Source organism: Hyperolius riggenbachi, chromosome 3, assembly GCF_040937935.1.
Source record: "Hyperolius riggenbachi isolate aHypRig1 chromosome 3, aHypRig1.pri, whole genome shotgun sequence".
NCBI classification, from domain to species: domain Eukaryota; kingdom Metazoa; phylum Chordata; class Amphibia; order Anura; family Hyperoliidae; genus Hyperolius; species Hyperolius riggenbachi.
Genome location: NC_090648.1, coordinates 103,315,704 through 103,330,824, shown reverse-complemented (window position 1 = coordinate 103,330,824; position 15,121 = coordinate 103,315,704). Strand labels below are relative to the sequence as shown.

At 46.8% G+C, this 15,121-nt stretch overlaps 1 protein-coding gene across 1 annotated transcript; it reads right to left on the bottom strand.

Annotated features, from left to right (window-relative positions):
• Positions 1-11,228: 11,228 nt before the first annotated feature.
• Positions 11,229-12,158, bottom strand: LOC137562200 (olfactory receptor 1E16-like). Its single transcript, XM_068273532.1, has one exon. The coding sequence runs from the start codon at positions 12,156-12,158 to the stop codon at positions 11,229-11,231; it is 930 nt and encodes a 309-aa protein (XP_068129633.1).
• Between the last annotated feature and the right edge of the window lie 2,963 nt (positions 12,159-15,121).

Here is a 15,121-nt window from a genome sequence, read left to right as displayed (position 1 = left end):
CTGGTGAGTAATCTGGGGATGCAGGGAGGGGGCCGACATCATTCCTCCCTCTCCACGGGCCCCCCTCCTGTGTCCACCTGCTGAGTTCAGGCACAGCAGTGCATTTATGCGCTTTGAGTCCTATGGGAGAAAAGCGTTTTACAAATGTTATTGTATTGTATTCTATTTAGCTCTCAACTACCGCCGCCTCCCCCTCTCTAGTTCTCTCTATTTCCTGTTAGGAAACAGGAAGAAAGGAGGAGCCAACGGTTGGAATGCATACAGCAGGTGAGAGCTAAACGCTCTGCTGTGCCTGAACTCTGCAGGGGGACTCAGGAGGGGGGCCCATGAAGAGGGAGGGAGAATTGATGTCATTCCCCCTTCCTGCATCCCCAGATTACTCACTGGCCGCATCAGCGTCCATCACTGACTGGAGGCTAAAGGGGAAGGGGGGAGAGGTGGACTGCTCTGCAGTTGGGACTGGGCCCCTTAGTGGCAGAGGGCCCCCATAGTAGCTGCCCTGGCTATTCCTACACCACTGAGAGGTGGTTGGTTGACAGGCTTTCTCCGCAGCATTCCACATTGCACAGCATTCTATTCTTCTACTTCTGCTGCTGCAAATGTTCCCGCACCCTAATCCACCTCTGCTGTGGTTAAATGCAACACCTCATCCACCGTGACAGCAGCCCCTCCAAATTTATTGGATTGCACAGAAGAGCTATTTCCTCAGGCATTGATAGACCAAAGTGATGTGCAAGCATTCTTGTCATCTCATGGAGGAGGAGAGGAGGAAGTCAGACATGCAGAAGACTAATGCCCAGGTCACCACAAGCTGTAATGTTCCTGCTTCCCCAGCCTACTGTGAGCAGGAAAGTACAAGCAATGGGGGTGAGGATGATGTGGTGATCGATGTCCAATGGGTGCCCACAAGAGAGGAACAGGAGGATTAGAGTTCAGAGGCAAAGACTCGGAGGGGGAGGAAAAGGGTAGGACGCAGGGAGAGGTCACAGAGGACAGGAGGCAAACAGCAGGGTATGACCTCACCTTGGGTCAGCCAGACACTGTTCCGGGTCACTTCTAGAGGTACTAGACTGGCTCAACAGGTCTCATTAGTATGAAAATACTTCTGGTGTGCTGCTGAGAGTTCAAAAGCCATCTGCATCCTGTGTCATCAGCGAATTAGTTATGGAAAGACCATAAACCACATAGGAACAACTTCACTAATAAGGCACCTGAAGTCCCATCACAAAGCCCTGTTGCAGGGAGCCCTTAACCTCCTTGGCGGTAACCCCGTGTGTGACACGGGGTAAGCCGCCGGAGGGTGCCGCTCAGGCCCTGCTGGGCCGATTTTCATAATTTTTTTTTTGCTGGACGCAGCTAGCACTTTGCTAGCTGCGCCAGCACTCTGATCGCCGCCGGCCCCCGCCCGATCGCCGCTATCTGCTGCGGCGCGCGGCCCCCCCCCCCCAGACCCCAGCGCTGCCTGGCCAATCAGTGCCAGGCAGCGCCGAGGGGTGGCCCGGGACTCCCAATGACGTCCCGACGTCAGTGACGTCGGTGACGTCATCCCGCCCCGTCGCCATGGCGACGGGGGAAGCCCTCCAGGAAATCCCGTTCTATGAACGGGATTTCCTGATCGGAGATCGCCGAAGGCGATCGAAGCGGGCGGGGGGATGCCGCTCAGCAGCGGCTATCATGTAGCGAGCCCTCGGCTCGCTACATGATAAAAAAAAAAAAAAAATTTAAAAAAAACTGCTGCGCTCCCTCCTGGCGGTATTTTTCATACCGCCAAGGAGGTTAAAGGACTTCAGAGGTCAAATCTAAAAAAAGCTAAATATCTGCATCACATTTGAATGCACGGAGGACTCCGTCTGCACCCTCCGTGCCGTTCCGCCGGGTCCCCGCCGCTCAATAGCCCCCCTGGCTGGCTCCCGACCGCACAGCCCAGGTCGGGCTCTCCTGCCTCCACTAACATGGCCGCATGAGCTGGCTGTGGCTGCGCAGTCTGCATAGCCACGAGTGCGGCTGTGCAGTTCTAGGGCCTACCCGATCCAAGCTACAGGCTGTTTCCTGTAGCGTGGATTGGGGGGTAGGCCCTAGAACTGCGCAGCCACACTCATGGCTATACGGACTGTGCAGCCGAGGCCAGTTAATGCGGCCATGCTAGTGGAAGCCGGAGAGACCGACCTGGGCCGTGTGGTCGAGAGCTGGCCAGGTGGGCTATTGAGCGGCGGGGACCCGGCGGAACGACACGGAGGGCGCGGACGGAGTCCTCCGTGCATTCAAATGTGATGCAGGTATTTAACTTTTTTTAGATTTGGCCTCGAAAGTCCTTTAAAGAAAGAAACTGTCAAAGCGCAGGCCAGCCTCTTTATGATCCACCTTCCCATCTCCTCCTCCTTTCCCTAGTTCCCAGTTGCCTTCCACTCTGCCTGCCAACCTGCCTGATTTGTGGTCATCACCACAGAGTCAACGTTCCATCCCTGAAATGTTTGAGAGGAGAAAATTATGGCACCAAGTAACCTCCTTGCCCAACATCTGACTGCTGGCTTATCAGAACTGCTAGCTTCCCAGCTTTTACTATACCATCTGGTTGAATCTGAGGCATTTATAAAATTTGTATTCAAATAGTTTTTTATTGGGTTTTTTCAATAAAGAAAATGAACAATGGTCGTTTTATGCATGACATGATCATATACATTTAGATTATGTTTTCCAAAATATTGGACCAAGAGTGCATATACATATGTTTGACACACTTTTATAAGAACTTGAACTTTTACATGTATACATTAATCATGGTAGCATATTGAATAAAAGATGCATATAGTTTGATGTTAACTAGGAGCAGGTCCTCTGGAGTCTGGGGCCTAGGAGACACCCTACTAAGGCTCCAAAGTCGCATCCTATATATGCAACGATCGGTATCAGCAACCAGAGAGAGAATCTGATTCTTGGCGATCTGCAGTATCCCCAAGAATACAGATATACCTGATTATTGAGGATCTGCAGAATCGCCAATAATCAGATATGTCTAACCTCTAGACACCTAAGTGTGTAACTGTTTTGGTGCAACAGTATCTTTGGACCACCGGGGTAGCAGGTGGTCCAATAAGTAGAGAAGACTCTACTGCAGTCAAGGACACCCGGACAGAGAGTTCCCGACTGCTAAGGAGCAGTGTCCCCTCTGCGGAGCATGGGGACCCTGCAAGAAGGCTGGAACCCCTATGGGGGGTGACAGACAGGAGGTCGGACAGGCCGGTCGGTAACAGAGTATCAGATATGCAACGTACCAAATCAGAGAAGTCAGGAAGGCATTAGGTCATAACAGATATCAGAATAAGGTCTAGTCTGAGGTGTGAGGGCCGTGATCTCAACACCCTGGAACTATGCTAGAGAATAACGCAGATGATATACAGTATTCATAGTCTGGGGTGTGAGGGCCGTGATCTCAACACCCAGGAACTATGCTAGAGAATAACACAGATGATATACAGTATTCCTAGTCTAGGGTGTGAGGGCCGTGATCTCAACACCCAGGAACTATGCTAGAGAATAACACAGATGATATACAGGATCCCTAGTCTGGGGTGTGAGGGCCGTGATCTCAACACCCAGGAACTATGCTAGAGAATAACACAGATGATATACAGTCACTGGCTAAGTGTGGATTCCCAGGTCCACCTGGTTCCACCACACTGAAGGATCTGACTAAGGTCTGAGTGCTAACACATAGGCATTCGTAACACCAGACAACCAGCAACTGAACAGCAAGAGATATATATAGTAAAGCACCCCACAGCGCCGCCCAGCTCCCATCAACCAATCAATAGCCGAGCAGGAATCAGCTGACCGTCCCGATCAGCTGATCTTCCTCCTATTGGTATAAAGAGCCTGTCTAGCGGCGCGCGCGTAGCTCTCCATCTGTGTGCACTACTAGGTCCAGCTAACCCAGACGCATGTTGTTGTGGGGAACCCGCCATACTGGACGCGGAATCCGCCACTTTGCCGTCAGAACATGCGGTGGCCCCCACGCCACTCTGCCCATGGGCACCATTAGCTCCAGACAAACCAGACGCATGCTGGCGCGGACAAACCGCCGCATCAGACGTGGAATCAGCCGCCTTGCTGCCAGAACATGCGGCGGCTTTTCCGCTGTTTATCACAGTACACCCCCCCCCGAGGAGTGGACTCCGGACACCTTCCACCAGGCTTTCCAGGATGTAAATCATGAAACTCTTTCTTCAAATCCTCCGCATGGGAATCTGGCACCCAAGATCTCTCCTCTATGCCATATCCCTTCCAGTGGACCAGATACTGCACGGAATTCTGCACCAGGCGAGAATCCAGAATCTTTTCAATCTCATACTCTGGTTGGTCATCCACCAACACGGGGGGGGGGGGGGGAGTGGAGTCTACCTGTACAGCTGGTTTCAACAGGGACACATGGAATGATCTCACACCTTTCATACTGGCTGGGAGATCAACAGCATATGTGACACTATTAATCTTCTTGGCCACTGGAAATGGTCCTATAAACTTAGGACCTAGCTTGGGTGACAATTGTTTCAAGGCCAGATGACGAGTAGATACCCACACCAGATCTCCTGGGGAGAATCTCCACTCTACAGACCAATGTTTATCTGCCTGCTTCTTTTGGGTTTGGAAGGCTTTCCCTAGGTTCCTCTTAACCATTCCCCAAATCTCTTTCAGGGCCCTCTGCCAGTCCTCCAGAGCTGGAAAAGGAGTAGATGCGACTGGCAGGGGAGCAAATTTAGGTGATCTACCAGACACTACTTGGAAAGGGGAATACCCAGAAGAAGAGCTCTTCAGATTATTGTGCGCAAACTCTGCGAATGGCAAAAACTTCACCCAATCAGTCTGTGCATCAGCAACATAGCACCTGCGAAATTGTTCCAGAGATTGGTTAACTCTCTCGGTCTGGCCATTGGTCTGAGGGTGGTAGCCTGATGAAAATGCGAGTTCCATGTCTAATTGATGGCAAAAGGCCCTCCAAAATTTTGAAACAAATTGGACTCCCCGATCTGACACTACATTTTCCGGAATGCCATGCAGCCGGAAGATGTGCTGGATGAAGAGATCAGCCAATTCCTGGGCCGAGGGGAGTCCTTTTAGAGGGACAAAGTGTGCCATCTTACTGAAACGATCAACTACCACCCAAATGACTGACTTGCCTTCAGACCGAGGGAGTTCACCCACAAAATCCATGGAAATATGAGTCCAGGGTTCATTGGGGACTGGTAAGGACTGTAACGTGCCCACGGGCGCCTGGCGAGAGGGCTTACTCCTCGCACAGATCGAGCACTCTCTTACAAATTCCTTACAATCAGAAGCTAAACTAGGCCACCAGGCACATCTAGCCAGTAGATCCTGAGTTCTGGTGGCTCCAGGATGACCGGCATTCTTGTGAGAATGAAAAAACTGAAGAATTTGTAAGCGAAAGGGCAGTTACAAAGAATTTGTAAGTGAAAGGACAAACATGACCCCCTCTGGTTTCCCCTCTGGAACATCCTGTTGGTAAGGACTCAAAGTGGTTGACCAATCTCTCCAAGTCTCAGTGGCTGCTAGGACTACCTTTGGAGGCAGGATAGTCTCAGGAGCAGCGGACTGCACTGACTCGGGTTCAAAACACCTAGAGAGCGCATCGGCCTTGACATTCTTGCTTCCGGGAGTATATGTGATTATAAATCTAAATCTTGCAAAAAACAGGGACCACCGGGCCTGGCGAGGGCTGAGTCTCTTAGCCCCCTCGATATACTCCGAATTCTTGTGGTCTGTGTAAACCGTGATAACACGTTCTGCACCCTCCAGCCAGTGTCGCCATTCCTCAAAAGCTAACTTGATGGCCAGGAGCTCCCGGTTGCCGATGTCATAATTTTTCTCGGCAGGTGAAAATCTGCAAGAAAAGTAAGCACATGGTTGCAGCTTGCCCTGCAATCCTGACCTCTGTGACAACACTGCTCCTACCCCCACCTCCGAGGCATCAACCTCCATGATGAAAGGAAAGGTGACATCAACATGTCTAAGTATTGGGGCAGAACAAAACAGTTTCTTTAAAGTCGTGAAGGCCGTATGAGCCTCAGGTGACCAATGATGAGTATCAGCCCCTTTTTTGGTGAGACTGGTGAGAGGAGAGATGATGGTAGAGTAGCCCTTAATAAACCTTCTGTAGTAATTGGCAAACCCTAGGAACCTCTGGAGTGCCTTCAGCCCCACGGGCTGAGGCCACTCCAGGACAGCGGAAACCTTCCCTGGGTCCATCGAAAGACCAGAAGTGGAGATGATGTAACCCAGGAAGGCTACTGACTCTACCTCAAAGAGGCATTTCTCTAGTTTGGCATACAGCAGATTCTGTCGTAACCTCTCTAATACCCATCTGACATGATTGCGATGTTCAGCAAGATTGGACGAAAAGATCAGTATATCGTCCAAGTATACCAGAACAAATTTCCCCAACACTTCCCTGAACACCTCATTAATTAACTCCTGGAAGACGGCCGGCGCATTACACAACCCGAAGGGCATCACCAAGTATTCGTAATGCCCATCGGGTGTGTTAAAGGCCGTCTTCCATTCGTCACCATCTCTGATGCGAACCAGATTGTATGCACCCCTGAGATCTAGCTTGGAAAAAATCTTGGCGTTGGTCACCTGTGTGAACAAATCGTCAATCAATGGTAAAGGGTAGCGGTTTTTTACAGTGATCTTATTCAGCCCTCTGTAATCAATACAAGGGCGGAGACCTCCATCCTTTTTCTTGACAAAAAAAAACCCTGCCTCTGCTGGTGACCGAGAGGGACGTATGAACCCTTTCGCCAAGTTTTCCCTGATGTATTCCTGCATAGCTAGTTTCTCCGGCCCAGATAGGTTATGAAGATGACCCCTGGGCGGCATACAACCAGATCTCAGATCGATAGGACAATCAAAGGCACGATGAGGGGGAAGTTTGTCTGCAGACTTTGGGCAAAAGACATCTGCAAATTCTGCGTATTGTCTCGGTACACCTTCAACCTGAATGTTGGTATTACCCATGGTTACTTTCGCTAAACAATGATGATCACAATGGGACGACCAGCTTGTTAGCTGGCCTGAAACCCAGTCTATCTGAGGTGAGTGAATTTGTAACCAGGGCATGCCAAGAATGACGGTATAGGTTGCCATATGCAAGTCCAGAAATTGCAGACTCTCCCCATGTAATACCTCAATCTTGAGATGCACATTAGGAGTGCGAGACAAGGGGCGTTTACTCTGCAGAGGAGAGTCATCTACCGCAGTGACAAAGATAGGTTGATTCAAGGGAAGCATGGGTATACCCAATTTCTTTGCAAACTCGTAATCGATAAAATTAGCTGCTGAACCAGAATCAATAAAGGCTTTCGTGGAAGCAGTCTGACCCTCCCATGTAACCGAACAAGGGATTAACAGACGATCGTTATGTAGAGGGAAAGACTGCGCGACCAGGGGATTACCTCTAACTACACCTAGGCGGCAGCGTTTCCCGATTTCTTGGGACAATTCCACACTATATGACCCTCCTCTGCACAGTATAGACAAAGCTGCTCAGTTTTCCTACGATTCCTCTCTGAACGAGTTAATTTGGAGTGACCAATCTGCATTGGCTCAGGTGGCGGTGAGGCAGGTGGAGAAGTGGCATAAGAGACATATCTAACCATGTCCCTACCACGGGTTTGCTTTTGGTATCGTAACCGTCGATCAACACGTACTGCTAGAGAGATTGCTTCCTCAAGTGTTTTAGGTTCAGGGTATCCCAACATCAGTCCAGAAACTGCGTCTGATAACCCCAATAAGAAACAATCCAGTAGTGCAAAAGCCCCCCACCTAGCCGACACTGACCACTTCCTGAACTCAGCCGCATAAACCTCCACAGGATCCTTGCCATGGACTTGAAGAACTCTTCAACTGACCTAAGTGCTTCATGCCCTGTTGGTAAATTATACGTCCAGGTTTGAGCATCCCCTGAGAGTAAAGTCTTAATAAAAGTAATTCTCTGTGCCTCTGTCCCTGACAAATTAGGCCTCAATTCAAAATATGACATTACACGATTCTTAAAATTCTGAAAGTCAGATCTATGGCTAGAAAACTTTTCAGGTACAGACATTCTCAAGTCTGTGACTGGAGGGGATCGCATTGAATTTACAGTCGTCTGAAGGACTTGTAGTGACACAGATAAGGCAGAGATCTGGGCCTGCTGACCGTCCATCACTCTGATGAGATTTTCCACCGAGGTGGTGAGTGTGTCCAGACGAGTGCTAAGTGCGTCCATATTGTTTTGGTCTGGCGTTCTGTAACGATCGGTGTCAGCAACCAGAGAGAGAATCTGAGTCTTGGCAATCTGCAGTATCCCCCAAGAATACAGATATACCTGATTATTGAGGATCTGCAGAATCGCCAATAATCAGATATGTCTAACCTCTAGACACCTAAGTGTGTAAATGTTTTGGTGCAACAGTATCTTTGGACCACCGGGGTAGCAGGTGGTCCAATAAGTAGAGAAGACTCTACTGCAGTCAAGGACACCCAGACAAAGAGTCCCCGACTGCTAAGGAGCAGTGTCCCCTCTGCGGAGGATGGGGACCCTGCAAGAAGGCTGGAACCCCAATGGGGGGTGACAGACAGGAGGTCGGACAGGCCGGTCGGTAACAGAGTATCAGATATGCAACGTACCAAATCAGAGATCAAAAGAGTAGTCAGGAAGGCATTAGGTCATAACAGATATCAGAATAAGGTCTAGTCTGAGGTGTGAGGGCCGTGATCTCAACACCCTGGAACTATGCTAGAGAATAACGCAGATGATATACAGTATTCCTAGTTTGGGGTGTGAGGGCCGTGATCTCAACACCCAGGAACTATGCTAGAGAATAACACAGATGATATACAGTATTCCTAGTCTAGGGTTTGAGGGCCGTGATCTCAACACCCAGGAACTATGCTAGAGAATAACACAGATGATATACAGGATCCCTAGTCTGGGGTGTGAGGGCCGTGATCTCAACACCCAGGAACTATGCTAGAGAATAACACAGATGATATACAGTATCCCTAGTCTGGGGTGTGAGGGCTGTGATCTCAACACCCAGGAACTATGCTAGAGAATAACACAGATGATATACAGTCACTGGCTAAGTGTGGATTCCCAGGTCCACCTGGTTCCACCACACTGAAGGATCTGACTAAGGTCTGAGTGCTAACACATAGGCATTTGCAACGCCAGACAACCAGCAACTGAACAGCAAGAGATATATATAGTAAAGCACCCCACAGCGCCGCCCAGCTCCCATCAACCAATCAATAGCCGAGCAGGAATCAGCTGACCGTCCCGATCAGCTGATCTTCCTCCTATTGGTATAAAGAGCCTGTCTAGCGGGGCGCGCGCGCGTAGCTCTCCATCTGTGTGCACTACTAGGTCCAGCTAACCCAGACGCATGTTGTTGCGGGGAACCCGCCGTACTGGACGCGGAATCCGCCGCTTTGCCGTCAGAAGATGCGGCGGCCCCCATGCCACTCTGCCCATGGGCACCAGTAGCTCCAGACAAACCAGACGCATGCTGACGCGGACAAACCGCCGCATCAGACGTGGAATCAGCCGCCTTGCTGCCAGAACATGCGGCGGCTTTTCCTCTGTTTATCACAATATATAAACGATTTGAGATTTTTTATAGTTAGATATAGTAGTACTACCATTTTTCATTTTCATAAAATAAAATAGTTAAATTATAACCCAATTTTAACGAAATTAATATAAACAAACAAAAACAAAAATAACAAGAGCAGAAACTTTTTATTCCCTGGATTATTGGGTTTGAAGTATTTATGAGACAGAGTGACTTAGTTTGTTTCTTTTGAGCTTATGTATGAATAGTAACTGGAGCAAACATGTTGTTTTTATCATTATAAATGCGAGAGATTATTTTATAAAGAGTTTAGCACTTGGGTATATGGAGATCCACTGCTTAGATTTGTTCAGGAAAGGTAGTATATTGTCAGAACGCATTGACCATGATTTTTCTGCATGCAGTTGGAAATCTGTTCTTTGTAGAATTTCTTGTTCAGTAGGAATATATGTAGTTTTCCAATTTTCTGTTATTACATTTTTGGTTGCTATTAGAAGATAATTTATTATGAATCTTTCTTGTGCTGGAAAGTCTATAATGTGGATATGTAGGAGAGCTGCTTGTGGTGTACATTTATAAAATTTGTAGCTATTGCAGCACCACAGTGGAAGTTACCGGGAAGAATATATTTTTCACTGACAGGCATCCTGGACCCGTACTGGCATGTGCTGCAGCAAGCTATGGCACATATCACTACAGACACCTGGTCTTCAAAACATGGGCAGTGAAGATACATATCCTTCACTGCCCACTGGGTAAAGATGGTTGTGACTGTGGGAAAAGAAAGACTGTGTGTCTGTTAAGTGGAGTCTGTGCCATCATATCGTGCATGCAGGCCAGCAACTTCTTCTCCTCCTACTCTTCGTCCTATCTCTTCCATCTCTTCATTGGCTGAGTCCTCCTCTTCCACTGCACCCACCTCTTCCACTGTGCCCCCAAGCTCCCCAGTGTCTGTTCCATACAGGTACGACAGTGTCATGCTGTGTTGCGGATGTTGTGCTTAGAAGTAGAGATGGGACAAATCCCACATTTCCTTGAATCCAAATCATGAACAGATTCTTTAATCTTTCTACTCTCTCTCTAATCTTGAATAGTATATTCTAAGACTAACTACTATTCTTATACACATCACACAATTCTTATTTACAGGATTCGAGAGATTAAAAAAATGTGAGAATCTTTTTGGGATTCGGAATCAAGGAACTTTGAGATTCGTCCCATCTCTACTTAGAAACCAAATGCCAAACCAGACCTGTACTGCAGACACGGGACAATGAGTGGCAGACCCCCCACAACCTCAGTGTTGGAAAAGACATCTGTGACAATGGTTCCAATCTGGGGGCTGCACTGAAAATAGGCAAACTAACTGACGTGCCTTGCTTGGCGTATGTATAAAATCTGACTGTGCCACATTTTGTGGACAAGCATAAAAGTAGTCCTATATGCCAGAATATACAGTACCTCTTGCTTCAGTTGTCCTTTAAGTACACTCAGAAACTTTGAAGTGTACCTAATGTATCTAATGGAGATACAAATATGGTGTGGTCTTTACTTTTATTTCATTTTTGTTTTTATTGATTGATTCCTTATTTGCTCCTATTTACATATTTTTTTTATTTTAGCACTGGCAGACAAAACATCCTTGTTTCTCAGACTGTAGACCAGTGGATTTATCATTGGCACTATAGCTGCGTAAATAACTGAGAGAAGCCTGTCAAATTCAACAGAGCTATCATTCTCTGGCTTCATGTATACAAAAATGATTGGCACATAGAATAATATTACAGTGGTGAAGTGGGAGGTACAGCTAGAAAAAGCTTTGCGTCGTCCGTTTGAAGACTGGATCTTTAGAATTGCAAGTGTTATAAACACATAAGAGACAATTATAAGGAAGAACGATAAACATCCAATAAACACACTTTCCACGGTGGTCAAAAGGTCCCGATTTGTTGAGTCACTTGCAGAAAGTTTATTCAGTGTTTTGAGGTCACAAAGAATGTGGTGAATTTCATTTGAATGGCAAAATGGTAGCGATGAAGCAATCAAAGCATACATCAATGAATTAAAAATACCTATAAGCCAGGAATAGGCAGCCAATGTAATACATACAGTTTTGTTCATGATTAGTGAATACTGCAGTGGCTTACATATTGCTACATACCGATCGTACGCCATGGAAGTCAGAATAAATATGTCAGCCTGTCCAAATAATAGAAAGAAATATAGCTGAGCAATACAGCCATAGAATGTAATCCTGGGGTCTTGTGTAAAGAAGATGGACATCAGCTTTGGCAGAGTAACAGAGACAAAGGCAATATCTGAAGAAGAGAGATTACACAAGAAGAAGTACATTGGTGTGTGCAAGTGGGAAACCGTACAGACAAGGATCACAATAGTTGCATTTCCCAGGACTGTAAACAAATAAATTGATAACACTACAATGAAAAGTAAGATCTGTGTATCTGGAGAGGCGTCAAAGGCTAGAATTTTGAACTCCTTTACAGAACTACTTGTGCAGTTTTTCATCTTGTCCACCTGAGAGATAGAAGATCCATTGTTTGATTTTTACTACTAAAGTGAAAATATATTAAATTAAACCTCTAATAGATAAAAAGTGCCCTTGAGGGGTACTTACCTTGGGAAGGGGAAGCCTCTGGGCCCTAAAGAGGCTTTCCTCATCCTGCTCAGTCAACTGCATCCAGCGCTGGCTCCCCCGTCACAGAGCGGCAATAATATTTACAATTGCCGATGCACACACACAGTAGTGGCTCTCCACTTGGGCATAAATAGCCGAGCCCGATCGGGTCTGCTCTACTGCACAAGCACATATGGCTCACACCTGCGCAGTAGGGCGGACCCCATCGGACTCAGCTATTTCCACTGGAGCCTAAATGGAGAGCCACTACTCTGTGGCTTACATGCATGCCGACAAGCGACCAACAAGGAGATCCTTGGGGGGTGCAAGCGCTGGATCCCCCTACTGAGGAGGAAGGGTGACCCCTCTTTAGGATCCAGAGGCTTCCCCCTCTGAAGTAAATACCCCAAAGTGCTCTTTTTTGTTAAAGAAATACTGTAGGGGGGTTGAAGGAAAATTAGTTGAACTTACCTGAGGCTTCTAATGGTCCCCCACAGACATCCTGTGCCTGCACAGCAACTCACCGATGCTCTGGGCCCCGCCTCCGGTTCACATCTGGAATGTCCGACTTTAAAGTCGGAAAACCACTGCGCCTGCGTTGCCGTGGCCTCACTCCCGCTGATGTCACCAGGAGTGTACTGTGCAGGCACAGACCACACCAGATGTGAACCGGAGGCGGGGCCCTGAGCATTGGTGAGTGGCTGTGCGGGTACAGGATGTCTGCGGGGGACCATTAGAAGCCCCAGGTAAGTACAACTCATTTCCCCCTGCCCCCTACAGTATTCTTTTAGGGCACAAACTTTTCACGACAGCCTTTCCCCCCCCGATGCATATATTTATTGTATTTATAAAGCGCCAACATATTATGCAGCACTGGGCATTAGTTTCGGTTACAGACAATATTTAGGGGTGACATACAGCAATATGACAATACAGAAATACAAGAAAAACCAGATCACACAGCACAGTATGAGTACAAGGTAATACTTAGTCAGTCACTGAATGGGAGCATGGAGATTAGGCAAGTTGAGTTCACTCAGATGCATAGCAAAGGTTCATAGTAATGGAGGCGCATGATCAGGAAGGACACAAAACGAGGAGGAGCCTGCTCAAAGGCTTACACTCTAGAGGGAGAGGTAGGGGCCCAGAGTTCAGCTGCAGATTTAGAGCACTTGTCCTGCCCTGAGCCCCTGCGGGTTCGTAGCACTTGCTATGCTACTCTGATAAGGCGTGTTAACTTTGATAAGGTGTGCTAGCTTTGATAAGGCATGTTATTTGTCTTAGTGAATCAAGCCCATTGTGTTCATTTCATTTCAAATCCATTGTGGTTGTGTATAGAGCCAAAAATGTTAGAATTGTGTTGATGTCCCAACATTTATGGACCTGACTGTATATCTATCTATCTATCTATCTATCTATCTATCTATCTATCTATCTATCTATCTATCTATCTATCTATCTATCTATCTATCTATATATATATATATATATACATATATATATATATCTCTGTATCTATCTATCTATCTATCTATCTATCTATCTATATGTGCGTATATGTATATATATATCTGTATCTATCTATCTATCTATCTATCTATCTATCTATCTGTCTTCTATCTATCTATCTATCTAACTATATGTGCGTATATATGTATATATATATATATATATATATATATATATACATATAGATACAAAAAATATATGTCAAAGGCAGCAAACAATTCCAAAAGCAAGGCTGGATTGGCACCACTCGAGTAGAAGTGTTCAGCTCTTGCATAAAAGTGTCAGCAATTGCTACTTGAGCGGTGCTGACCCATCCTTGCTTTTGTTCCTTGGTATACCCCTCAGGACACAGGGATAGGGGTCTTGGCACACCACTTTAACTTTAGTGGTGCTCCTCTACACTATTTTGAGAAAGCAAACAATTCCCTAAGCTAACTTTCTGATCAAGACAAAGGACAAAGGAATGATTTTAGACTGATGAATCCAGAGAAACTCAACTAAAAACCTGCAGAGAAAATTGGGGCAGATCTCAAGAATAGGAGTAGGGACAAACAAATGGATTTGTTCTTACCGTGAGAATTGTTTGTCACTGGTGACATAGGCTGATAGTGCAAGAGGGACTTGTTGCAAGTCTGTTCAAACTAATGAGACAATACATTGCTTAAACTGTCTTTTTGTAATGACCAGTGTCGCTTACAAATTTTCACCAAATTCATTTTCGCATCGAAAATGCTATTTTCGAGAAAATATTCACGAGACTACATTGTATTTTCGCAATATGGCAAAAATTCATTAAAATGCGAAAAATTTGTAATATTGCCACAAATATTCTCGGAAAGCACAAAATCAATTATTTTAGCGCTTAAAGTAAAGGTCCGAAGAAAATAAAAAATATAAGATTTAGTTACCTGGGGCTTCCCTCATCCCTTGGCAGCTGTCTCAGGCCCTTGCCGCAGCTCAGCTCCCAGTCGGTGGCCGGGGGTCTCCTCCGTTGCAGATGCCTACTTTGCCAGGTCAGCATCTACTTTGCCTGCGTGAGCACCGCTTGCGAATGCATTGATGTGGTCTGGAGTGTTCTGCACAGGTGCGGCAGTTCTGCACCTGCACAAAACACTCCAGGCCACATGAACTGGATGGCACGTGGTGCTCGAGCAGGTGCAGTAGATGCTGGTTGACATCTGTAACCGAGGGGACCCTGGGCCACTGGCAGGGAGCGGAGCTGCTGTGAGGGCATAGGACAGCTGCCACGAGCTGGAGGAAAAAAAATCCTCGCATCTCGAAAATGCAAAAAAAATCACAAACTTATTACAACATGATTTTCAATGGCGTTTTCGCTTGAAAGTCA